We start from the raw sequence: 24,819 nt of genomic DNA on the forward strand, positions 1-24,819 counted from the left end.
CGCTCAAAGGGCGAGGGAGTTCATGACAAGTACTAAGAAGGATGGGATGTTCTAACCTAAAAAATAAAAAGACAAATCTTGGTACAAAGGGAGAACGTTCCTCTGAAATTATCGTTCAATCTCTTGCAATAAATGCCAGGGCTTCAAAAGTGATCCTAGCCAGCACTAAGCTAAGAGGCAATTACAATGATTAAAAAAGGGGTGCATCTAAGGGAGATTTTTGCCTGGTTTCTTACATTCTCTGTGACGTTTCTGTGAAGCAAGAGATGACACTTTTGTGTACAGCTCTCTGCCCTAACGTGTCTCAAAAACTGATCACAGGTACGAGCACAGATGATTAATCGTTGAGGAAGTCGAGCAGCTGCTGTTCTTCACGGCAGCGAGGAGGAGGAGGAGGAGGAGGGGTGCTACCTAGTTGCTCCACTGCATTGTAAGAGACAACAGCATAAGCCACAGTTAAGTAGATAATCACAAATTCTCAGAACCTCCTTTATCTCACCAAGCATCAGCTAAACAAATAAAGCAAGATGCTTTTGGACCAGTTATTCTCAGAAATCAAGTGCAACACACGAGAGCTCCATTACTTCGATTAATGCTCCCATTTGTACGAGGTCAGCAGTCCTCAAGGGCAGCAAGGACAGGCACACACACATTCCTGATCTGGCCAAAATCCCCAATCACTGGGCAATAAGCATCCAACGCGCTCTAAAACTCTAGTCAATCTCTGTAGGACCAGAGGAGGGTTAAAAAAAGGGAGAGAGAGAAAAAGTATAGGAGAAAAGCCTTCACTGGATAAGGATTCTTCAAAATTTTGTTTCAGCCTCTCAAATTGGAAGGAGGATTGCAGAGTTTTCTCTCAGACCTAATAAATTTAAGTGAAAATAAATATTTTTCCAGCAAGACTACTACAGCAAGACCCAGAACAGGAAGATTACTTTATGTGCTAGTTTGACTAGTTGAGAAAACACCTACATCAGACAGAGGGGGGAAAAAAAATTAAAATTGTACTAGAAAGCTCCAAAAGGAGGGGAGGGAAGTTTCAATTACATAAGGCAAACATTTAAAGTAGCCAAGTGCTCTGGATGCAGATGGTTGTTAACAAGCAGAGAAAAACTAGATGAAAGCGATTTTGAGGAACGCCGCAACATCAGAGCGAGACAATAAAGAGAGGATTCCTACGGCGGATTCACCCAGTAACACTCAGCTACAAACACGCTCTCATTAGTGGGGACCACCTCGTTACCGCTACGAGAGCGGGGAGGTTACCTCCCTGATGCTGAAGCCTTGCAGGCATCACTTGCTCCAAGCATCACAACCAAAAGCTTCTGGGAATTTACGACCGAAGCCTTCACAGACATGGCAAGACCAAAGAAAAAAAAAAACAAACACAACCCACAAAATTTTCTACGCATCTTACCCTCTCAAGGAGTTGCGTTGCTGAGCGCCACAAAGTTTTCAGATACTATCCGTTTAAGTTGTGGGAAGGCTGGAAAAAGGAAGGATTGAAGAGGGAAGTGGGCGCAAGGCAACTCGAGTCCCTGCGTTTGGTGGGGAAACCCTGGTCCAGAAGAAGCTCTGCTGCAGCAACTACCAACGGGCATAAAGCGGAGGAGACGGCAAACATGCAACTACGCCACGAGGGCAGGAGCAAAGGGGAGAGAAATTCATACACAAGGAGAATTCACGTAAACACAGCTGGTAATTTTCACTAGGTCTGCTTTCAGCCAAAAGCTTCAATTAAGTGACTTTTCCTTTAATTTATCACAGAGCAGTGCCTTGTCCTAGCACACAAATTCACTTGCTCAAGCACAAGAAAACACAGGTGAAACAGGCAACTCAGTTTGCAGAGCAGTTAATCTGATTAGGGCTTACCTGTACCCAGCCTCAAGAGGCATTTGGTTCCAGGAGTTTAACATAACCAAAACATGCCTGGTAACAGCAGCAGCAGGAGGAAAAAACTGCAGATCCGTGCCATGACAACTAGGATGGGTTACGAAAGCTTTAGAAATAGTAGTCTCTCTACAGAGGATACTATTTTGAACAGAAATACTACCTCAACAGGCAGCACACCGGAGAATTAGCTGCAAAAATAACTAGAACTCCTTATATTAAAAAGATCTGGATGTTAATACAAGAGGAGAGCTAATGCAGGAGCGAGAGGAGGGGCACAAGGGCACATTTGACAAGTCGAAGATTCACACAAAAGAGTGAACAAGTACAGAACCGCTGTAACTGGAGACAGATGTAATTTCAGCCTGTTAGTAAGAATTCAAAGAACAGCTCGTGTTCATAAAAAAGCAGCTGAAAAAAAAACCACCACCCAACCAAACAGCAAAGTTACACACTTCATAAGCCAGTTTAAGAGCTAATACACAAGACCATGTCAATCAAAGCCTTCAGGTTAAGATATTCTAAAAGTATCATTTCTTAAAAATAGGTTTAAACAGCCAAGAGTTAAGTTGTTTTGGGCTTCTTGCCCATTTCCAGAGGCAGGGAGAGGGGGATGAGCGAGGGCTGAATATGGAAAGCTGTCTTTAGGCACAATGTGAATCATCACGCTGAAGAATTTTCTTGAAGTGGCTGGCTACTAGTCAAACATTTATTTTATTTAAAATGATAAGGCTTTGAGCAACATCTGAACAACAAACCTTTGAGAAGTCATTAGATGACACTCAGGTGTGTATATTAATTTTCCAGTAGTTTTCATTATAATCTGTATCAAGTTAATCTGCCTTGACATAGGGAAAGTGGCTAATGCCCTGAAAGATTTCCTAATGTGGTTGTTTCTTCAAATTATTTTTTGTTGTCTTGCTACAAACAGCACGTTCCCTTTGACTTCCAGAAATTCCTGCAAATGGCAAGAGAGCTACCTACAACATAGAAGGAGCAGAGAGAGAATAATTTTCTTGTTTTAGTCTGAGACACTAAAAAGCCAATACTACAAAATGTTGCATACATGAAGCAAGAGCCCTGCAAGTGTTCTGCATTCAAAATGCAGACCCACAGAAGGCTAATTGTCTCATTTTTTTTGAAATAGCCAGCACTGGAATAGCACAAGTCACATGGAGAAGGGCTCCAATTCACACAAAAATAGGCAGATTTAGCTGGTGCAACTTTTATTCATGCTACTGTCCCAGTCTAGGAATAGTAAGGGCTGCTAAACAGAAATATTCTCCCCTTGGCCACTGGGATATGAGTCTCCAGCAGAGGAAAAAGCCACTAGGAACACGGAGAGCCATCATCTCTTCACATCAAACCACCCAGATCAGCTATGGAGACCACAGGAGTTAAAATTTTGCCAGAAGCTGCCACAGCCCTGCCGAGCCGAGATCCCCCAGCACCGACCCACCTCCGAGGCCGCCTGTCTCTCGCTCAGCTCTCCCCTCTGGATCAGACCCCTGCCCCGCTCCGTGTGCAGATGCAGAGGGGTGCTCTGATGCCTGCAGCACCCAGGGCAGGACAAGACCTGACGTACTGGCAATGGGCAGAGGGGCTGCAGAGCTGCTGTGCCGTACCTGCTCAAGAGGGTGCAGAAGTACAGGGGGCACACACAGGCCACCAGCGACTGCTGTACCACCTCTGAAAGCACTGACCTGCCCGAGCACTCCTAAGGCCAGTCGCTGTGGATGTCAGCAGCACACAGTGCTTTTGCCACCTAGAATGCTGAAGCAAATGAAAAAAAAAAAAGCCAAGGTGCAAGGCACTGAGTTTATTTATGACTTGGTATCTCTTCCTGCAATGCAATGTACCTTTACTGGGCACAACGCAGTGAGAACCGACTGCCACAGGCACATACAGCCTCTACGAGTGAAGCTGCTCATCACTCAGTGCCTGCAAGCACAGCGGGCACGGAGGAGGAGAAGGAGCAGCAGCGTTTGCAACATCCCAACGCCCAGGAACGAGCCAGGACCAAGTGCTGCTGCATTAAAAGAAGGTGCCCTCTCCAAAGTTAAACGGGCAGAAGAAACGTGTTAACTACTAGTCAGCTTCTGATGCAGACAGAAGACAAGGGCAGGGCAGAACTGCCTGTCCCTATGTCCAAGCTTTGCCATTACAACTAAGGAAAATAAGAAAGTGGCCGTGCAGAGCCTGGCAAGGAACCATCTGTAACCTCTGGCCAGCGGCATCCAGAGGACACCGGCCATCGCAGAGACCGGCTCACGGCAGCTTCCTGGTCACCAGCTATTAAGGCAAAGCCAGAAGCTCAGAAGACTTAATACCTAACTTAAAAGAAGAAAGATTAAATACCTAACTTGATACCAGAAAACCACAGATAAGATACGCGGAACTGAGATATTTGTGCACTGATGTTTAAGCTGATGGGGAAAGTAGGAATTTCTTACCAGGTTCCTACAAGTGATTCAATTGCGAAGTCATCTAAACTGCAGCGCCTGTCACTGCTCTCCACTGCCTCTGGTCACCCACCTGGGTGGAAATGTAGGGCTGGGTGGATGACTACTGACCCACAGCTCAAACTCATGCCCACTTAAACTATGTGCACACAAACATCCCTTTCTAAACCCTTTTTCTCCAATAAACCATTGTTGCACTTTTTGCCTAGTGCATCTACATAAACCACCTTTGCTTCTTACTTGAGCGTGGATCAGGTTTGATAACGCAGTGTAACATCACCAGCCCTGAAACAGCAAAAGCTCAATACTGGTCGTTAAGGAGGAGCCACCAGGGAATTCACTAAATGCAGATTGCCTGTAAGACTGTACGAGCTACGCTGCTACAAAGGTTTCTAAATGGAGATGGCCAGTTTTTAACCCAGCTAAGCTCAGAGACCCCCCTGAACACAAACCGGCTAGCAGCTCCAAACATTTAACCAAACAGCAAAGAAAAAGGAGATGAGCTCCAACTGCACAGAGTTGGGATGGAAAGTACTTCTGAGACAAAATATTTTTTACCTGGACCTGGAGAATGAGTGGCAGCAGAATATTTCCAAAAGTTTTACCTCTAGAATCCAAGAGGAAAGGCTTTGTGGTTAGCACTCCCCAGATGACTGATGTTCCCTTTACATTTGCTGGCCAAGACAAGCTCAATCCACAGACGACTGCTCACTCCGGACAATGCATCAAATCACTTTCCTCTACCTAGCAACAATTTTTCTGCTCCCAACAGAAAATATAATTAGACTTCCCTCCAATTCACACTGCTTTCCATTAATATTTTAAAGTCCTCCCTTATACAAATAAAATCCCTGCAGCATCTCTTACAATATCATTATGTGTTACTATGGAAACTGCTAAAATGTCACAAATATAAAATCCTAAAGCCCTGCTGCATAAGGAGGACTCCGATCCTCCTCATTTCTCTCTTTTGGTAATTTGATGATCAAATGTTTTGAGCCTAATTTAGAAAAGTCACTATTACAGTGGGGTGTATTTCTTTTTTTTCCCATTGCTTTAAGTTACTGAGTATTTTACTAAGCAAGTAGCCAAACAAAGTCACATTTCACAAATCCATCCTGTCGGAAGGCACTTTTTAAGAAGTGAAATGACTCTCAAAACTATCTGACAAACTCTGTGCTGTACAGTGCTGCAAGGAGACACCTGAAACTGCAGTGAGATCTGTGTCCAAAACTGCCCCTTTCTCCCACTGCCCCGACTGTGCCACTATATAAGTGAGAGACAACTCACATTATTTTACACAGTAAGAATGCACGTTTTTAACAGATAAAGGGAGCTACAACTCTTTAAAATGAGCTAAATATCTTTGAGAACGAAACACTTCTGGAAAGAGCATGCTTCTGCTCATTCATAAGGCGGCACAAACGAAGCTGCTTCGGAAGCAGAAGCGTCACGAGACGCGCCAGCCGAACTCCGTCAGTGCTATCGCAGGGAACATCTCGTTTTGCAGTTTAGACATCACGGTTGCACGTGAGCGCCGGGCAGAAAACAGCCATCTGCCAAGTTGTTCACCTTCCCTAACCTGACGGCTTACACCTAACAGAAGAGCTTGAAACACACCACCGTGATGACCCCCCTGCTCGGGCGCAATAACCTGCCACGGACCACGCATGTGTGTTCTGGCACAAAGCTGGAGGCTTTTTTGGGGAGTTGCAGGCAACGAGAGAGCAACCTTCAATGCGATCAATTTGCAGCAAAATTTCTGAGACACCCCATCTTCCTAACAAAACCCATGGATCTAAGCTCTCAACAGCACACGTCCCTGACCGTCCCCTTTTAAACATCCTCGTTCACCAAAGCATCATCCCCCTCACTGCTGATGTGATGCAATTTAATGAAAAAGCATGTTCTACACTGAAACCCCAGGCACCATTAACCAAATCCTTAACTCGGCGCATGCGTGCCAGGTACCCTTCCCATAAATAGCCGGTTCAGTGCTGAGGTCAAAGCTGGAGCAGGCATTCCAGAAAGTAACCTTATCACAGAGAAGGTCAGAGGGGGGTAAAAAAAAAGGGAGAGCTGGATGTTACTTAAGCAAACCATGTCATTACATCAACAACCAGCACATCAGCAAGTATTTCAAATGCAGAGAGCCACAACCAGACGATCCTACAGACACTCCAAGCGCCGTGGAGAACTGAACCATCCCAATTCCCGTCTGGCTCCAGAGACATGAAGGGCAACTGCAACAGACCCAACTGCAATTCAAGTTTCTCTTTCCACGCCCCAGTGGAACTACCTGTCAATACACAGGCCTTCACCTATTAGTATTTGAAGTCCTTCCTTTCATTCAGAAATCCAGCAAGTAAAACCTAAGTCAATTTTTTCTCTTCTACCTTTATCTGAGGATGGCCCAGCAAAGCCACCCAGCTCTCCAGGCCTTTGAAACGAGACACTTGCAAAACGCACCATATCCAGGGTGCGCCCAAAACACGCTCCGCGGAAAAATCTGTTGGGGTAGTGCCAGTTTAGCAAGGAAAACATTTTCCCCCAGCTGGACGTCTAGCGCAGCGCTGCTGCCGAGCCAGTGCAACCCGAACGGATCTGCTGGACGAGAGAACAAAGCGGGGAGGGTAAAAAAATAGTCCATGTTACTGCATAATGAAAGCTAAAATATTTCAGGAAGAAAAGCACATCCGTGAAGCACACCTTTACAAGCTCTTTAAGGAAGCCCATGTTTGCCAGTGCTCCAGGTTTAATCTTAGCCACAAAGTCACTTCTCATCTTGTGTCAGTACTAGCAAGAATGAAAACACAGCTCTAAAGCATGGCTGCTTACAGATGCTGGTGTAACGTAATACAAAAGTCTTTTTCCCAGCCCCACATCGGCGTATGAGACTTCAATATTAAGAGATCAGCTCGAAATGGGGCCCCTTTCCCTTGCTCAAACACTAACTGCAATTTCAGATGAGATTGTAGGAAAGGAGCAGTTACCACATTAGGTCTTTAATGCCAGTTCGCACTCACAAACTTCACAAACGTTTTTTTCCTGAAGCTTCAGATGCTGTGACAGGCTTTTTCTAATGAAAAGTAAAGTAAATATTTATGCAACCTTATCCAAAGTGTCACCCACGAGTCCTAAAAAATCTAAACTAGAGCCCATCCTTACTCACTGCCCCACTGGGTAAGGGCTACAGAGACAATGCGCAGTTTATTGGCAGTGACAGACACCAAATCATTTCCAGTTCTCCCCGTTACCTTCCATACACCAGGCCAGTGCAGCCCCACAGTCCAAGAAACAGGCAGAGAAGATCTGACTCCGAACAGAACGACCCAAAACCCTGCAAGAGCACTACGGGCATCTGCCAGGAAGACGCAGAATGAAGCTTTGTGTGCATTCAACACCCCACACTCCCAATTCCAAAGCTTTCCTGCACCACAGTACCCGATTCCACCGCTATTCTTCGCACACATGACCCAACACCGAGTGCTGGTTCCTTTCTGGTCTCCCCAAAACAACTGTGATTTCAGCCCAGAAAGATAAATTTAAACCAATGCATCAAACTCCCTCTAGGATGGAAGTCAACGACATGGAGTTCTGTGGATGGCATTGTGAGTACCTACACCAAACCCACCTCATCTCCCTTCCGTACTCCAGCGAGGTCTGCACGAGAACAAAGGCTCGAATAAAAGTCAGAAACAACGTATCAGGCATCCATTGTATCCATAAAAGGGGGATGAAGACCAGTGTTTCTTGCAATATTAACCAACTTGTTTTTCTTAACATCTTTCTCAAGCAGCGTTCTCACTTGCCCTCTTTTCTTAAAAGCAAGAGGGACTTGCAGAGTGTCCTACTTACTCTGGATACCTGATTAAGCGTTTTTGAACAATGAACTGCTCTCTGCTATTCTGCTTTCAAACGCAAAGCAAGAACATGCTCAGGATTTGCTCTCTTTCTCTCTTCCCAACCAAAAGACAGTTGAGGGACGTCTCTCTTGACCAACGTATGGCTGCTGAGCAGCACGTGGATTATGAGCAATTCAGGTACGACGTAATGCAAGTTTTCATAAATCGCTGAAAAATAAAAGGTTAAGCACTGTGCTGTCATCAGTACCTACAAGCACAGCTGGAAGTCAAGAACAAGAAAAACACCACAAAAGGCCAAGCAGGTAACTGAAAAAGTCAGAAAGAGTAGAGACAAACTTTTAGGATTGCTCTGCATAAATCAAAGTCAGTGAAATGTGTTTGTGACCAGTAGGAAAAGATTCCTCAGTCCTCACAGTGTGGGATTTGCAGTCTGAATTACAGCTCCATGAAGTCATAGATTTGAGAAATGGTATTTAATAGCCCTTGAGACCAGGCTTCCTTATCATGCTCTCGCTTGAAAAATGTAATCAAGGGAGAAAAATCAGAATTTCTAAAATCCTATTTCTCAGCCAACTGATGCACCAGCTGCAAACTACCTCAGATAACCACTGATGCAAGTGCCACATGCATCCCTCTCCAACACAGGACTTTGAAAGTAGCGCTGACAAAAGCACTTAGTGAGAAATCTTCATTGCTACTCCAAGTCCAGCAATTCTGGAATCCAGGCAGCGCAGGGAGGAGCCCACACACAGGCTCCAAGGCTGGGAAATGATTCACTGCCAGCAACGAAGAGTAGAAGGTGCCCGGATTTCCCACCAGTAAATGGGGATAACTGAAGTGAGCTCAGGCATCGTGGCCATCGGCATCCCAACCACAAGTGGACACGCGGTAGGTACTGCCTGACCCTTCTAAAAGGTGGTGTGAGAAGTCCGTCCCCGGGAACTTCACTCTCAACAGCTTGATGTAACTGCCATCAAAACAGTGACTTTCCAGATGAGAAACCTGAACTAAAAGGTAAGTTCCAATTAAATATGTTTTCACTACCGTTTCAAAACTTTTTCCATGGCACACAGGTTGAAGTTGAGGATTGCCGAGACTAAATCACACACCACTCACCAGCTAATGACTACGTTGCTGCTCAGCACAGGTAACTAATCAGCCAAAAATAATTCTGATGAAACTAGTCTACAGTCAAACGCAAGACAACCAAAGGAATTGACCCATGTGAGAAGAGCAACTACTCTCAAGATGCACAAGCCACATGAAATATTTCCTACGTATATGTATTAGTACAGGGCCACAGAAACGAGGATGCTGATTACACGCTAAACCATCCCGCAGCCAGCACCCCTCCAGCACTGGGAGGAATCCGCACACCCTGCTCCGAGCAACCTTCCACAAACAGCAGTTCCTGATCCCACCACGCTGACAACAGCATCTGGGCTCACGGGTTTCGCAGTCGCAGACAGCTGCTGCCCACGGTCACACCCAGCCACCGACGTGCAGTAGGATGATCCACAGGAGAGGCTCCAACCTGCCTTCGTCACCACCGACCAACCTGCCGTCGTCACCACCGAGCAGAGGCAAAGCTTCTCTTGATCCTAACCCTGCCACCGCACACGCTTCTGGAGCGACGCATAAGCGGATCCCAGCTGTGGAGCAGAGTTGTGTATTATTGACCTGAGAGCAAACAGAACGCAACGTAGTGGTCCTTGATCCGCATAAAGCCAAGATCCAACCATGGCATCACGAACCAACCCTGTCTGCACGCGCTTTGTTGCCCCATCAGCTGCAGAAGAATCAAGAGTGCCTTGTTAAACCAAGCCCATAGCTGGCAGGGCTTCCCAACAGAGGTGTAACGAAAACCTCCCTGCTTTGTTTATGCATCACATGATGGCCTGGTTACGCACCTGAATGACGGCACCTTCCCGGGCAGCAGGTCTACCAGTGCTTTAGAAGGACCTACCAAGTTCTGATAGATCCCTAACACTACTGCAAAGATGCAATTCCTCAGGGAGATGCTGCTCTACAGCCAAGATCAGGCAGGCCAGAACAGTACAAATGCTTCGAAGTCCTTGACCAGACACTGATTATGGAATGCCACCATGCCAGAAAAACTCAAAGGTCGGCTCTTATCTGAGCATGATGTAAACACGTCTTTGTTTCTTTTGCATGCTTCTACTTGAATCCCAGAGGCAGTCGGTGACATGGCCACTTACTGCAAGCAAGCTACAAGACACAGTGTTTGTAGCATAACTCTCACTAAAGGTCTCGAAGCAAGCAAGCAGTTTCTTGGGGGAAGGCAGAGGCACCCAGGAGCAATGCATAGTCAAGGGATTTCGGCTGAGGGATGAGACAGAAGTTTTTACACTCATTAAGACACTCCATCTCACTAGCAAAACTCAAATAATCAAGGTAAAAGTCTTCCCTCTAATAAGTGAAAGTCTTCCCTCTAGTAAGTTGGGCAACCTGCTGCAGTGGCGGGTTTCCCTGCCCATGGCAGGGGGGTTGGAACTGGATGATCTTTGAGGTCCCTTCCAACCCAAACCATTCTGTGATTCTAAGTACATTCAACAAGCTGCAAAATGCAGCCGTACCTGAGGAACCCTGCAAAAAGCCTTTGCTTTCTGTGCTCGCACAAAACAATGGTTCTGTACGACAGGCTGGCCCAAGGCGGCTTCCCAGTGGAAAAGTCAGCTCTTCCCCTTCCTGTCTCTCAGCACTACTTTGAAAAGAATGATATTTAGATGCACTCAGACACTTGTACCAGCTCTTAAGGTTGACCTCAGGAGTTTCGCTAACAAGCACAAACGTGTCTTCAGCCTCAACTTCAGTAACGCCAGAGCTCGTGAGACCCAATGTCAAAGCACTCATGCCAACAGGACAGTCAATGCTGGGAAGACTAATTACTAAATACCCACAGGCATAAACTTTAAACGATGTTTGGTGGGCCTGGCCTAGATGCCAGCATGCATACACACCAGCTTCTGCACCGACGGACAATAGAAGGATGGTTCTCTTTACTAGCTTGGAAATCTTTGGCTTTTTAAGAGTACTCGGGAAGTTGGGGAATGTAAAGGCATGACTAACACAAAGGGCAGGAAAGGCAGCAAAGAATTTCACGCATCGTGTCTCCGTATACCACACTTCCTCTTGGGATTAAGACGAGTGGCAAAGAAATTTCACTTTTCTAGACAATATGCAAATCTATGAAACCCAAAATATGGAATATTTAATATTACTTTCAACAGAATTGTAATCAAATGTCTCCTCTAATAACTATTACAATACTCATAAATACAATTTTACTACTAATCCCAACAGTTAAGTTTGTGGACATTATAAAACAGGAATAAAGTTCTTAACCTCTCTTTTCCAACAGCACAAGAACGCCTTTATGTCCAGCCAGCAGGGATCACATGCTCAGCTACTGGCTTTGCACTGGGAGAAAGCCCAACTCCTGCCACGTTTAAGACTTCACATACAGAAATTCATCCTATGCTAACATCCCAAAACATGACGTGACATTTAGCTGGAATTTAATATGCAAGAGCAGTAACATCTGTTTATCAGCACACATCCATGTAAGCGTGGTTTTGGAGGATGATGAAGTTACCCAGCACACGTGCTGTTCACATCCACCTACCCAGCTCAGTAAAACGTGTGACACTCAGCACTCCACCAGCCGTTAACGTTACTTGGGACAACAGGTATCAAAATAAGTTGGTTATTTCTCCACAGAGATCTGAACAAACCCAGAATAGCACAGGTATGCAAAAGCCCTGGTGACTATTCCCAGCCTTGATCGAAAAGCCATCCACATTCCAAACGGGACCCCTGTGACTGCTGCAGGGAGCTTTTTGTTGACCGTAGCTGTACTTCACAGACTGAGGTTTAAGTTCAATAGGTCCATCAGGGTGGAAGAGATCATCTACTGATGCAAGCAAGATTTTACACAGACTAGACACAGAATATGGCCTTTTAAGAGATTTGCACAGAATACTGTGATATGCACTCCTAGGGAAAATTCTTGGGAATTTTGGAAGAAAAATTTCCCTTCTTCCTTGACCTGTCTCAAAACTTTTCCCTTGACAAGGATCTTCCTCCTCCACACACAAATTGACACCTACCACTTACGCAAACAGCCTTCAGTTAACAACATAATTAGGAGGCTGTTGTCATCACTTAATGCAACTCACAGACAGAAGAAAATTCTCAACAACGATTTCCCAGGTTCAAGAAGAGAACACGCTCACCTCACACTTCCACTGGCATTTGGACCAAATCCTTTCAGAGTTTTTTTTCCAGACAGTTTGTTTAACAACGACAACAAAAAAAAATTCCCCAGTCACAAGTATGCTGTCAGCCAGTAAGACTGAAACTGGCCTTACTTTATACAACTGGTTTACAACAAAGACTCCCACTGTAAAAAGACAAACATTTCATTTCAGGGGACAGGTCCGACACATCATAACAGTATTTCGGGTTTGTATCTGCAGCATGCTTCCACCACTCCAGCCAGCCAGCACTTCCAGGACTTGCTGCTCCACAAGAACACCAAGGACTATCGTGCGCATGAAGAATTTTATCTTCAACGTTGCATGTGTGCCCTGAACTGGAAATGTGCTGCACATCACACCACACTAGTTTTAACAATTACTTCTTTGATCTAAAGCCATGAAAAAAGAAGCATTCCTACAAAAACCAGGTTTTTCATCTGCCGCCTTTCACCTTGCTCTCCCCCCACCAGAGGTAAGCAAAGCATGACTGCTACTTACAGTGGTACGTGGGGTTGTTCTGGGTCTGCTTTGGTCAGTTCCTCTTCTTCGACGTCAGACTCTCCTCCCGAGCTGCTGTCAGTGACATCCGAGTCAAACGCTTGTTCACTGGATCTCAAGTTGGCCATACCACTGGCCGTGAATCTCTCCAGTTCTTCCGATATCGAATCGCTCTTCAAGAAGCTGCTTAGGCCTTCTGAAGTAACTGTCTCACTCGCAGCTTTCCTCAAGGCTGCTTCTGCTTTTCTGGTCAACATCAGCTGGCTCCGATGCCTCAGGGGGTCCAAAGTTGGAAGCTTGCTCAGAGTTTTCTCCAAAAAGCCACCCAACTGCTGCTGGATGTGTCTCTCCACCTGCTTTGCCTGCACCACCTGCAAGCGCTTCTGCAGCCTGCGGGCACGGTTCTCAATGTCCACCTGCCGCCGCAGCAATGCCCTCGTCCTCATCTCGGAGTCGAGAGCACTGTAGTGACAGGCCGACAGAGAGGGCTTCTGCTCCTCCAACTTACTGCTCCCAAAGTCAGAGTGACTAGCCACACCGGGCAACCTCGTCTCTCCACTGCCACCCTCGAGCACCCGCTGTTGCTCCATGGAATTGAGGGAAGATTTGTTTGCAGTGCTATTATTGCTAAACGGAGTTGTGTGCTCTGCATCAAGGCTTCTATGTGGAAGAGTGCAATTGGTCAACCCGGTCTTCAAGTCCCCCAATTCGGAACCTCCTGCATTATAGTCAACACCCTGGAGGGCAGCAGAAGGAGGAGCACACTTCCCACCATTCAGGGAACTAGAGTTTTCGTGGTCTGAATTGGTACTTTTGGCCAATTTCTTGGCCAAGCCATTCACAGGCGCTTGCGGGAGAGGTGGCTGGCTATTAGTACTCATTGTTTTTAGATTCTCCAAAGTGAATTCCAACACTGGTTGCCTCCCCAACAGATCACTTGTTTTCAAGAAGGACTGAGATAAGAGAGAGTGAGATTTAAGGACTGTCTGCTTGTTGAAGACTCCTTGCAGCTTCAGAGGCTCTTTTGAAGAAACAGATGTTACATCCGAGCAGAGATAAGAGGCCACTAGTGGCTGCAGCTTGCCCAGCTCTTCCTTCGTAGGGTTGTTTCGGAAATCTAAACTGGAATCCTCCGGAGCAATGGCTTTCCTTTTGGTGCCGTTGGCAGCCAGGAGGATGTTGTTGGCGTTGCCGTTGCTCTCGGCACTGCCAGGCGACAAGGTGGAGGACGGGGGAGCCAGCTTGAATCGGATGTGGTGAGCTTCAGCTGCTGCGTCAGTGAGAGCGGGCGCCATCGCAGCCATTCAGCACAGAGAGACGGGAAGTCCAGCCTCTCCCGGTGCCGAGGCCAGCTCCACTGCCTCCCACTGCCTCTCCCGAGGGCAGCCTGCAGAAGGGAAGGGAAAAGAGAAAGTTAGGGATTGCACATATGCAGAAAAAAAACCAAAACACATCAAACAAACACGACGGACAAGAGCAGCAAGACTTATGGACTCAATGCTCTCGGTAAAGCCATGCAAGCTCCACGTTCGGCACAGCATCCTCCCTTTGTGAGCACCAGCCCTGTGCTCAGCGGAGCCATCCAGGCACCAGCCAGCTAAAAGCAGAAGCAGCAACATGCAAGCTGGTCCTCAGGATCTCCCAGACCTACTGCCTGCCTGTAACTACTATTCTCATCTCTCAGCCCATCCACTGAGCACGCCAGCATCCTTCTGGGCCTTCAGGAAAGGTCTGGCCCTGTTTACACCTATTCCTCAATGCCAGCAGCTCACCAACTTCATCTTCAAAATCCTTGAGCTACGTCTATAAAACAGTTTTCACTGCTTCTGCTGCCAGCTGAGGTGTGTAAAAAATGACAAATTAGAACTGTAACATGTAACAGGGACAGGGCTTGAGGGGAACAAATCTCCATATGCTTAAACTCCCAGTGGCTAAAGAAACCTCACCACCCCACACCCACCGGCAACGTCACCGCTTCCCTGAAAGCCTTGGATTTGAAGAAAGTCGTTTCCCTGCTGGATATGAAACCTACTTTCCCAGAAGTACATTTCCGAATAAGCCAGGTGATTTCCAGTGTTAGCTATTCCCATTTCTCTTTCAAGAACATGGATAAAGATTAACCCACGCGCACACCGTGACAGAGCAGTTCTACACTCTGACTGTAAGAGCAACTCAACTAGATCAAACGAGTTAAGAGAAGTAACCAAAGGCCTTTCATTCATCTACACTGCAATCATTTCCCACCCACCTTCAAGTTTCTGGTCATTTACCTACTTACTTTACCACAAAAAGTGTCCGTGTTTTTTAAAGCCTTTTTTAAACTGCATTCACACAGCCCACCGTACAGGCTGTGCTACCAGTGCAACAGCTACTTTCTTTTCCTTTTGCTGCTGAAGTTATCTAGTACCTTCCTAAGCTATTTCAATGTCAATTTAATAATAAAAAGGTGCCCTGATCTCTTGCCTGATACGTCAATCCTCTAATTTCATATAAATTTGCATAAGCTTGTTGCAGCTGTTCATTAACACACCCCAATGACCAAATTAATATACCGCTTTACAGGCAAAGTGAGGACTATCTGAAGTTTGACTATGTTGAATGAGCAAAATCTAACAGCCAGTTTTGCTTCCAGCCTCACTCAGCTGCACCCCAGTTGCTCCTCAGCATCACACCAGGTGCTCCCCCATAACAGGGACCACAGACAGACATCGGGGCTGAAAAACACTAAGTACTAAAAAATGAATTTTTGTGAAAAGCCCGAGATGAGTTAGAGAAACAAATCCACACCCCCATGGAGGGAAGGCCCACAGGAGAAGCTCAAACTTCTTTGCACTGTTTGGTTTCCAATGAACGTGCGCGTTGGCCAACTGGCAGGCTCCTCACCAGGTCTACAATTCAGACCACTGCAGTGCTGCTAACTCTCTTGCCAAACACAGTTAGGTGACACAGAGGAAGAGACAGGGAAGAAAGGATGCAGTGACAGAGGAACTGGTAAAAAAAGATTTGAAGCTATTGTAACAAGCACAGAGACACCAGAGATGGGTTCAGACTTCAGAAGTCCCGTTTGTAATCAACTACACTTGTCCTTACTGAAAAAAGGATACTGCACACCTAAAACACTGCTGCACACTCACTGAAAATGGCTTTTAGTCACTATTTGGGTCCCTAAATAAAGACTGAACATGACTATTTGGGGGAGGGGGGGAGCGGGAAGGAACTCGCAGGGAACTTTCCACTTGTAGCTAAGACGCCCTTGGGACAGGAAGGAGGAAGAACATTAGAATAAAGGACTTCCCCCACTCCAGCCTCCTACCGAGACCTTTGCTACAGAGACACGTACACTTGGAATGACTGTTCTCAGTTCTGCAGAAACCCGCTATCTGTCTTCCAAAGGAAGGCTGCATCAGTGCTCCGCACCACAACTACCACCGCAGCACTGCGAGATACTGAGCGCAGCTTCCAAAATACCCACACTGCAAAAAAAAAAAGCAGAAAAACCTGCACTCGGTGCTGAATGCAGTGACTCTTTACGAACAGATTTGCACTGCAACCATTTAGAAGTTTACCTAGGCTGAAGAGTATTTTAGAGTAAATCTGTAGGTCATCAACTTTAGTTAAACTAACAGAAGCAGAAAAAGGAAGCAATGCTTTCATATGGCCTTTTCCTCCAGATTAGCAAACTCACTTTAAAAAGAAAATCCTCCTACCAAGCTACTGCAACCCTCCTTGGCTTCACTTTGAGTTGGGTGGACAGCATGTAAAATACTTTGGAAGCCTGGGAAGTCTCCCTTAAGAAAGAGGCTTTGTTCTAGTAGCTTAAAGACGACCTCCAAAAGTTATTGGATGTATTTTTTTTTTTATTTTATTTAGGTCCTTATAAACCATCTGCATGCTAGACAGCACTGGTGGTTCTAACACTGAATTAGATCTCTACTCTTCTGAACAACCCTTGGCACAAACATCAAGGAACATTTGTAAGCACATGCCCTCCCCTCTGTTTGTAAGTTTTAGTAATTATTAAAGTCATATTACACTTATCAGTAATTTCTTCCCAACAGGGAACTGGAAGGGAGAGGGTGGTAAGGCATCTCTCTGAGGTCACCATAGGAAGGAGGAATAAAGAAAAGGAAAGGTCATTCACATGGACACAGCCTGAGGAACTTTCAGAGTGTTCTGAGAATTTTGCCAGTAATTCCAAGAATTATCCTCAACCTTTTGTGTGCCTCCGGGACTCAAACCATGCTGGCGAGTTCTATCCAAACTGCTATCACCCATCAATACTAGTAAATTGATGTGAGCACCCACAGATCCCCTTTTTCGGAGTTTCTCCACCAAGAGTCTACGACTCCAGTCACTTGAGTTGACACACGTGTGACCCAGAGGCTTCTCCTCCTGCTGAAGTCCTACTGGTAGACAACTGCCAAGAGTAACTGGATTACCGCTCCAGTTCCACCACCACAGCATGCGTGTCGCCAAAAAAGCTCCAGCCCTGCCTTCAACAGCTGCGGCACAACACCTCGTGCTGGACTTCACTCAGGAAGATCCAAAAGGAGCTTCTTCTGGAAGGCCAACACGGTGTTTACAACGTGTCTGAAACACTCAAAATCCACAAGCACGTTCTTGATTTTCACTTTAAAACTAGAGCACTGCCAGAGCAGTTAGCATTAATTAACAGAGGAAAGATGACAGGCTTTAGGAAGCAGGTAAAAACAGGGTAACCGTAACTTGTCCATCTTCCCTTCCTTCCTGGGGAGTGCACATGAGGCCACGGAGGGAGGAAAGTCACCAGGGCTACTCAGGGGACTTCACCCACAATTCCACGTCAACTACACCAACACTCCAACTCTTACACTCTTTAAACGCAGAGCAGAGGGAAGAGCGGGAGTAAGGTGGAGGTGAGGATGGGATGTTAGGAGAGGCACAAGGAACACGCTCGGTCACACTATACCCCAGAGCAGCTATCGGGTCACAACCCCCCTGAACACAATCCTGCAGCACGCTGACTTATTCAAGACCACCCACTTCTAAAACTCAATTTTACAACCAGACCTTGAAAGAAGACCTGAGTTTCTAAGCAGATGATTTTATGTGACACCTCGGAAAATAAGCCGAAAACGAACATGGGAAGTTTTTGGTCTCTGAAATCTTTGTGACAAGAGCTTCAGGGGTAGAAATCAGGCACCTGTGCTTTCAGTGAGGTTCGTTGAGAAGACCAGGGGAGCTCTGAGTCCTGGGTACAGGAGGTATCAACAGTCTCCTCTTTGCCCACCCACCTAAGCACTCACTCCAGCTTCCCTCTTGCAGGGCTCTCCATGCCCTCCCACCAGCAGGTCTCCTCATGGACACAAGTCCTACCACGGCCACCCTTCTCAGGCCACCGAGCCCTGCACCCGTCTGGCTACCTCACCCCTGCCTTCCGTCCCTCCCAGCACCCCGTGGTGACACACACATCCACCGTGCATATTTATATTCCCTGAATTACAGTTTAAACCCTTGACATTACATCCAGAATTCCCGCACACGCGGTCTAGTTCCATCACGTGCCAAACCACACTGGGACTGCTCTTCACCGTTGCTGCGAGGCCTCCTTACTTCCCCAGGTCTCCTCCTACAAGGCACTCGCCCAAACCCACCTGGGCGCACTCCTTTTTTCCTACAACTTGCACAAGGAACGAGGACAGAAGAGGTTATGGGTGGCCATGCAGGGACTTGAGTTCGACACACGTTTAAAGGACAAATAACCTCCATGTTGGACACAAGCCTCCCCCCAACTGACTACACGACCGCTCACAAAATCCTTCACCTCCAAAGCTCTGTCCTACCCAACACACAGGTTTTGCAGAGGATATATACACCAAGGGGCTGTTGCATTAGAAGCAGTAAAGGCAAAGTTACCCTGAAGGAAGTGAATATTATACCAGTTCCTACTTCCCCTCTCCTCCCCCACTATGAATCAAGAGTGCAGCCAACTCTTCAACATGTGTGGTTACAAACGTTTTCTAGAAAAAAAGAACAAAAAAAGGAAAAAAAAAAATTGCTGCAATAAAATCCTTATACACTTCTAGTTGCAGTAGCGTAACTTCAAACGTAGGTACTCAACGCACGAGCTAACACCCTGAGCCCTAGAAATATTTTCTGCATCAAAAAATACACATCTACCAAAAGTTATATCTGTTATGCATAACAGATCCTCTATATGCCTTTTGTTATCACCTTTCAACATTTTATAGTTGTAAGACAGATGTTTACCAATTTAGAGAGATATTCACATGAGAAGTAACTCTCAAAGCTTTAATTAAGGAAACGTGACAGGCAAGTGCAGGACGATAAACTTATTGATAAGCCAGCTATCACAGGCAGTTTGGCAGACTGTACGCTTGTAATGACCTACATTTGGGAAACAGGCTTTTTTTTTCCTAATATAAATGAAAAAACGTTAGGAACACATATAAGAACCACAGAATTTTACAGTGTATACACGAGTACTGTCCATATATATTAACACTACAGACTCACACCTAATCTCTCTGGGAAAAATAAGAATTTTAATATTAAGAACATCCCAGGGAACGGTACTTAGGCACTGGAGCAAATAAGAAAGATATTACTGAGCTCTGCTTTTATAGCCTTTGTTTCCGACCAGAAGCTCTCAAGATTAAAACAAAAGCTGCTGGTTTCCACTTGCTGGTCTGCACAACTGGCAGCGTCTTTTGGTCAACTCTAGAAGCAGCAACATGAGGCCTCCTTCTTCAAGAACAATCTTCTTTTATGCCTGTGAATTCTCATTAGAATAAATAAATTCTCATATAACTAAACCAAATCAATGACATAATCTGAGGTAGAGAAGGTTTTATCAATATGATGTCAGAAAGAAAAACGAAAGCCACAAAGTAAGATGAAGTGTCATCTCCCCAATCAAAAGTCTGGAAAGTTGACTGGTTGTAAGCAAGAATGCCGTCACCTGCAAAATGAAGTGGCTGGAGATAAAAATAACCATTGCTGTTAAGTTACTCTTCCGAACAAAGTTGCCGTTTATAGTCAAATAAACAGAAATGTGGTTTAAAAATCAATAATGGGACGTTGGCAGAAAGAAGCAGCCTGACAGAGACCAAAAAAAAAAAAAAAAAAAAGAGCAAAAAAAAACCTCTACTTGTGAAATCCGGGTCTCCCCCCATCCAGTATCAGAGAGATTTTGTTTTTCTTTCGCATAACCTGGGCAAGTTGCCCAGGAAATATGAAAACCTGAACTCAGGACTCAGGGAGTAAGTTAAACAAAAAACAGAATTGCCTTCTAATTTTCAAGACGCATTTTCATTCACAGGGTGCGGTCGTACCAACCTTCGCTCAAAAACACAGGATCATTACCAAAACTTTTTAAACTCGTCCCGTCCCGTAAATGACACCACCTTAATACTCCATATTTTAAAATATTTAACTCCTTTTAAAATATTTTAAAACAAGGCACAGGCTGTCACTACAAAAAGTCTTCCAGAGTGCCTTGTGTCAAGGGGCCATGTCCTCAAATAACAGACTAGAGAGGAGCAGAATTAAGTATCTCCAGTCACCAGATCCCTGCCCAACCTCCGAAACCAGTCTCCTGCTTTAAATCCCTGATTTTGAACGGGACAAAGACTGCCAGGGCAGCAACTAAAACCAAGATGACGTGAACTCCAGAACAGGTACTTGTTTGCTAGAAGGTGATGTTCAATCACATATCAGGTTCCTTTTTATGGGCCACAATCACACCGGGAACTCGGTTCGCTGTTTCTCGTTGAGTTTAAGGCAACTTCACGGTAACCTTTCCCACCCAATCCTCTGTCGCTGCAGATGTCAACAGGAAGTTATAAAGATTTCAGAGAGGACTCCTAACATTTGGATACAGCTGAAAATGAGAAATCTTTAAGGTCCATTTTCTGCTAATGTCTCTGAGGCCCGAAGCAGCTCCCGATACATTTCAAATAAACTTTTTTTTTTTTTTTTTAATAGCTAGGTTGTTTTAAACACTTCGGTCTATCCACCAAATTTGCAAAAAATAAGTTTGCAGGAAGAGATTAACTAAGGAACAGATGAAGATGCGGCCTGTTCAGGCTGACAGCTACTCCCATTTCCTCTCTTCAGATGCAATTTCGTTATCCTTTTTCCTCATTTTATTAGATAAACAGCACAGTTTCATCACTACATTCAGATACTGCGCTGTCAAAACTCTGTCCTCCAGAATTAAGTCTTCATGACTATTAGCATATCCCATTTCACTGTCTCATTCTCTAAACCGAGTTATGTTTTGGCAGTCAGCTGCTCACGGCGGTTCACCGGGAGGATGCACATTTATTTTCTAACTTTCTTTGAAACACGAATAGCAACTTCTCCAACTACCCTCTTCCAAAAACACAGGTCCGAACTCAGGCCGAAGAGGACACGCGCAGGGTTTAATGGAATTGTGTTTACCCAAGTTCTGCACCACCAGGAGTCTTGCTGATTTGAGTATGACAACTCCTTGCTCGGCTGAGAAGAAACAGAAAGCCTTTATTCCAATTTAAACCATTTGTTGCAGAAAGCTGCATCCCGAAGACGCAGCTAAACGGCTGTTTACAAGGCTGGGAAGGATTCTCAACTCAAGCGGCGTGCTTAAGCCTTTGCTGCTTTTCAGTCCAGATGGACATTGTATTCCTGGAAGTTATGAGCAGGGACACGGTATTTATAAAATGCAGCAACGGAAACGGGGTGCTTCTCAGATCACCTGCCATTCTGACTGCCCAAATGCTACGAGGCTCTTTTTAATGAAACAGTAAACACTTTGAACCCAGGCACGCGTGCAGAACTTACACATTATTTGGTCTAATCAGTATGTGATCCACCTGAGACACTTCTGCTGAATTAAATTCCCATTTAGGCGTAAGTTGGCCCACCTGTTTTCCACACAGTCCAGTAAAAAACAAACAAACAAACAAAAATATGCAAAATCAGGTGCTGTTAAATGGGGATGGGCAGAGATATCACTGATCCACTCTCAAAAAAGAGTTCCAGATAAATATTATTCTCCAGAAAAATATTATTTTCCAGAAAAGGAAAATTAGATGGAAGCGAGGGGGAGGGAGGCTCACAAATCAAAACTGTGCTGCTCAGCCTTTCTCCTCCCTCCCAAACTTTACCCCTTCCCTGCCTTGGTAGGACCTAAGAAGTCCTCAGGCCTTATCTTTACTTTGCTATACATTAAGTCTTATCTTACCTGGAAAAGTCTTTCGAGGTTCCTAAGGATACACACCACTTGCTGCCTGAGCAGAAAAAGGGTGGAGTGCTGAAACTCCAGAGACAGTCTTTGTTCAGAGTGCTCATTAGATAATGGCAGTTGTGCTCACAAAAACACAGTTATAAACAGGGCAAAAGGAAGTGACTTTGGTCAAAGAACTGCTCAGTTTTCACCTCTGACTTGCATGATGTCAGAATTTCGCCAGTTCTCCAGTTACCGGATGATCTCTGAGAGCAAATGAGACTTCAATACAGCATTAAAAAAATGAAAGGAAAAAGCCGGGGCGGGGGGGGGGGGGGGCAAGCATAAAAGAAACACAGAGCCACATCTGCCTGGTCATCTGCTGCTTTATCACCTCTGAAGAGGGAACACGAGTCATCCTCATTGCTAAATCATTACAAATCAGCTATAACAGTATGACAACCAAGTTCCACAATTAACTGCTCCTGCAGCATATCAATCCATTAAGCCCTACACAGCTGTGCTACCTTGGCAGCGTGGCTACAGAGGGAAGAAAAAAAAAAAAAAACACACCACCAAAAAACAACATACCCATCCCTCCCGCGCCAAAAAACACGCCGCCCATATCTCGGCCCCGACGGTGGCCGACAGCGGACACCTCGGGAAGGAAAAGCGAGCTCCCTGGGATCCTGGTCCCATCGGTGGGTTGGGGTTTTCCCCAGCTTGGCCTTTACAGCCCCTGGGTCGACTCCGCTTCGCCTCCTCCTCCGCTGATTTAAAAGGCTGCTGGCTTCTGAATTAAAGAAATAATATCATCGGATCGAACGGCGCTGCTGCCCGCACCGTTCCCGTGCCACAAGGAAAATTCAAGAGGACTACGCCAAAGCAGGGGAAGCGCATCAGAGGTTCCTCCATGAAAACAAAGGCTATAAAAAGGACAAACATGGTTTTGAAGAGAAAACGCTTAGAGACAAACAGATCCCCTGGATTTGTAACTGCGGCGGAGGTTTAGCCCCACACACACGGACACGTAACACCCTAACTGCCCCCCCAAAAGTGTTTTCTGTCCCTGTCGCCAGCGGGACCGTACCCCAGCTGAAGTACTCTCCTACTTCCCACCTCCGAGAAACGGGCTCTTACCTCGCCTTATTTTTAGAGGCACAAATCACACTGTACACAACACATGACATGATGTAACCGCGAACACAGACATGGCCCAAACCAGTTCAAAATATAATGGGCAGTCAAAACAAAATAAAAAAAACCCTGCAGTTCCTCCCAGATCCTGACCGGTTTCATGGAAAACTACAGTTTGTCATTCAAGAGCATTTTACATAACAGGCAATATAATCTATATCGTGCCTGCGTTTTGATCCACCTGTACACAAATTTAATGAGTAGAAAGACGACATCTCAATTTGCAAGGACAGTCTGCTTTTTTTTTTTTTTTTTCACAAAATAAGGCTAGTTTCCCATAAATTTAGCCGCTGTATTTTTTCCTTTTACACGACCCTCATGTATAGCCAAAAGAAGACAAATTTCTCAGTAATCAAGCACTGGAAGATGCTAATCCCGTGATGGAAGTAAACACACGTACCGATCACGGAAAGCATTTCAGGATAGCTATGCTTTTCCAGCTTGTTTTGAGAAAAATCATTCCGGATCGGCAGGGCCGGTTCGGAAGGAAAAAAAAAAAAAAAAAAAAAAAAAGAAAAGGCAGCCGGAAAGTAAATACAGGAAAATGGTTTAGCGGCTCAAACCCTTATGAAAAATTACGCTATTGTACACGCCGAGAGAAGGGGGAAAGCGCACCGTGACACATCCGCGGCTCCCGCACGCAGACACCGGTGACAGCACCGGGAGCCCACCGCGGCACCGGGATTACCGGAGCCCGCTACGGTCATATTTTCCAGGCGGGTTTAGGGACGGAGGAGCTGCTCCCCTCCACGCGTTTTGCAAGACTGAGGTTATGCAATTTAATATATTTTTTTTTCGCTGTTTACTTTCAAAACTTCGCGTGTGCCCCCCCGACCCCCTCCAAGGCGGGTTAGGGAACGGCGGTTCCCCCCGGGCCCCCGGTCCCTTTCCCACCCCCCCGGGGGGAGCGGGGCCGGGCTCCGCCGCCGCGGTACCGCCGGCCACGTGAGGGGCCCCGGCCCGGCGGGACCCCACCGCCCACCGGGGCGCCTCCGGGCCGGAGATTTCAATTTAAAGTGGCGCCATCCCCACCCCCACCCCGCCCGAGGGAGCCGCAGCACCGGGGGCGGCGGGCGGGGCGGGGGGGGAGAACGGGGCGGCGGGTCAGCCCGCCCCCGGTTCCCCCGCCGCGACCCCCGCACTTTCCCCGGCACCGGGAAGGGGGGGGGGGGGGGGGGGGGGGTGGCGGGGGAGCCGCCTCCCGCCGGGCGGAGAAGTTGGGGCGCGGCGGCCGCCCCGCAGCGGGGCCCGGCGGGGCGCGGCGGCGCTAACAAAGGGGCGGCGGGGGAGGCGCGGGGCGGCGGGCGCGGAGCGGAGCGGCGCGGGGCGAGCGGCACCTACCACGTGACGAGCGGCGAGCGCGGTCCGGGCGGGCTCGGCCCCCCACAAAATGGGCGCAGTTTGCAAACAAGCCCCGG

The 24,819-nt window shown here is 46.5% G+C and overlaps 1 protein-coding gene across 4 annotated transcripts in view; it reads right to left on the minus strand.

The window, feature by feature from the left end:
• Positions 1-24,819, minus strand: part of KANSL1 (KAT8 regulatory NSL complex subunit 1) — a 99,419-nt gene that overhangs the window by 66,040 nt on the left and 8,560 nt on the right. For all 4 annotated transcript variants that reach the window (XM_086626577.1, XM_086626578.1, XM_086626576.1 and 1 more), the window contains exon 2: positions 12,997-14,383. In XM_086626577.1, the coding sequence (XP_086482703.1) occupies positions 12,997-14,300 (1,304 nt within the window). In that variant the 5' untranslated portion in view covers positions 14,301-14,383. The remainder of the gene's footprint in view (positions 1-12,996; positions 14,384-24,819) is intronic.

The sequence above is a fragment of the Tauraco erythrolophus genome, chromosome 25 (assembly GCF_009769465.1).
Source record: "Tauraco erythrolophus isolate bTauEry1 chromosome 25, bTauEry1.pri, whole genome shotgun sequence".
Taxonomy (NCBI): Eukaryota; Metazoa; Chordata; class Aves; order Musophagiformes; family Musophagidae; genus Tauraco; species Tauraco erythrolophus.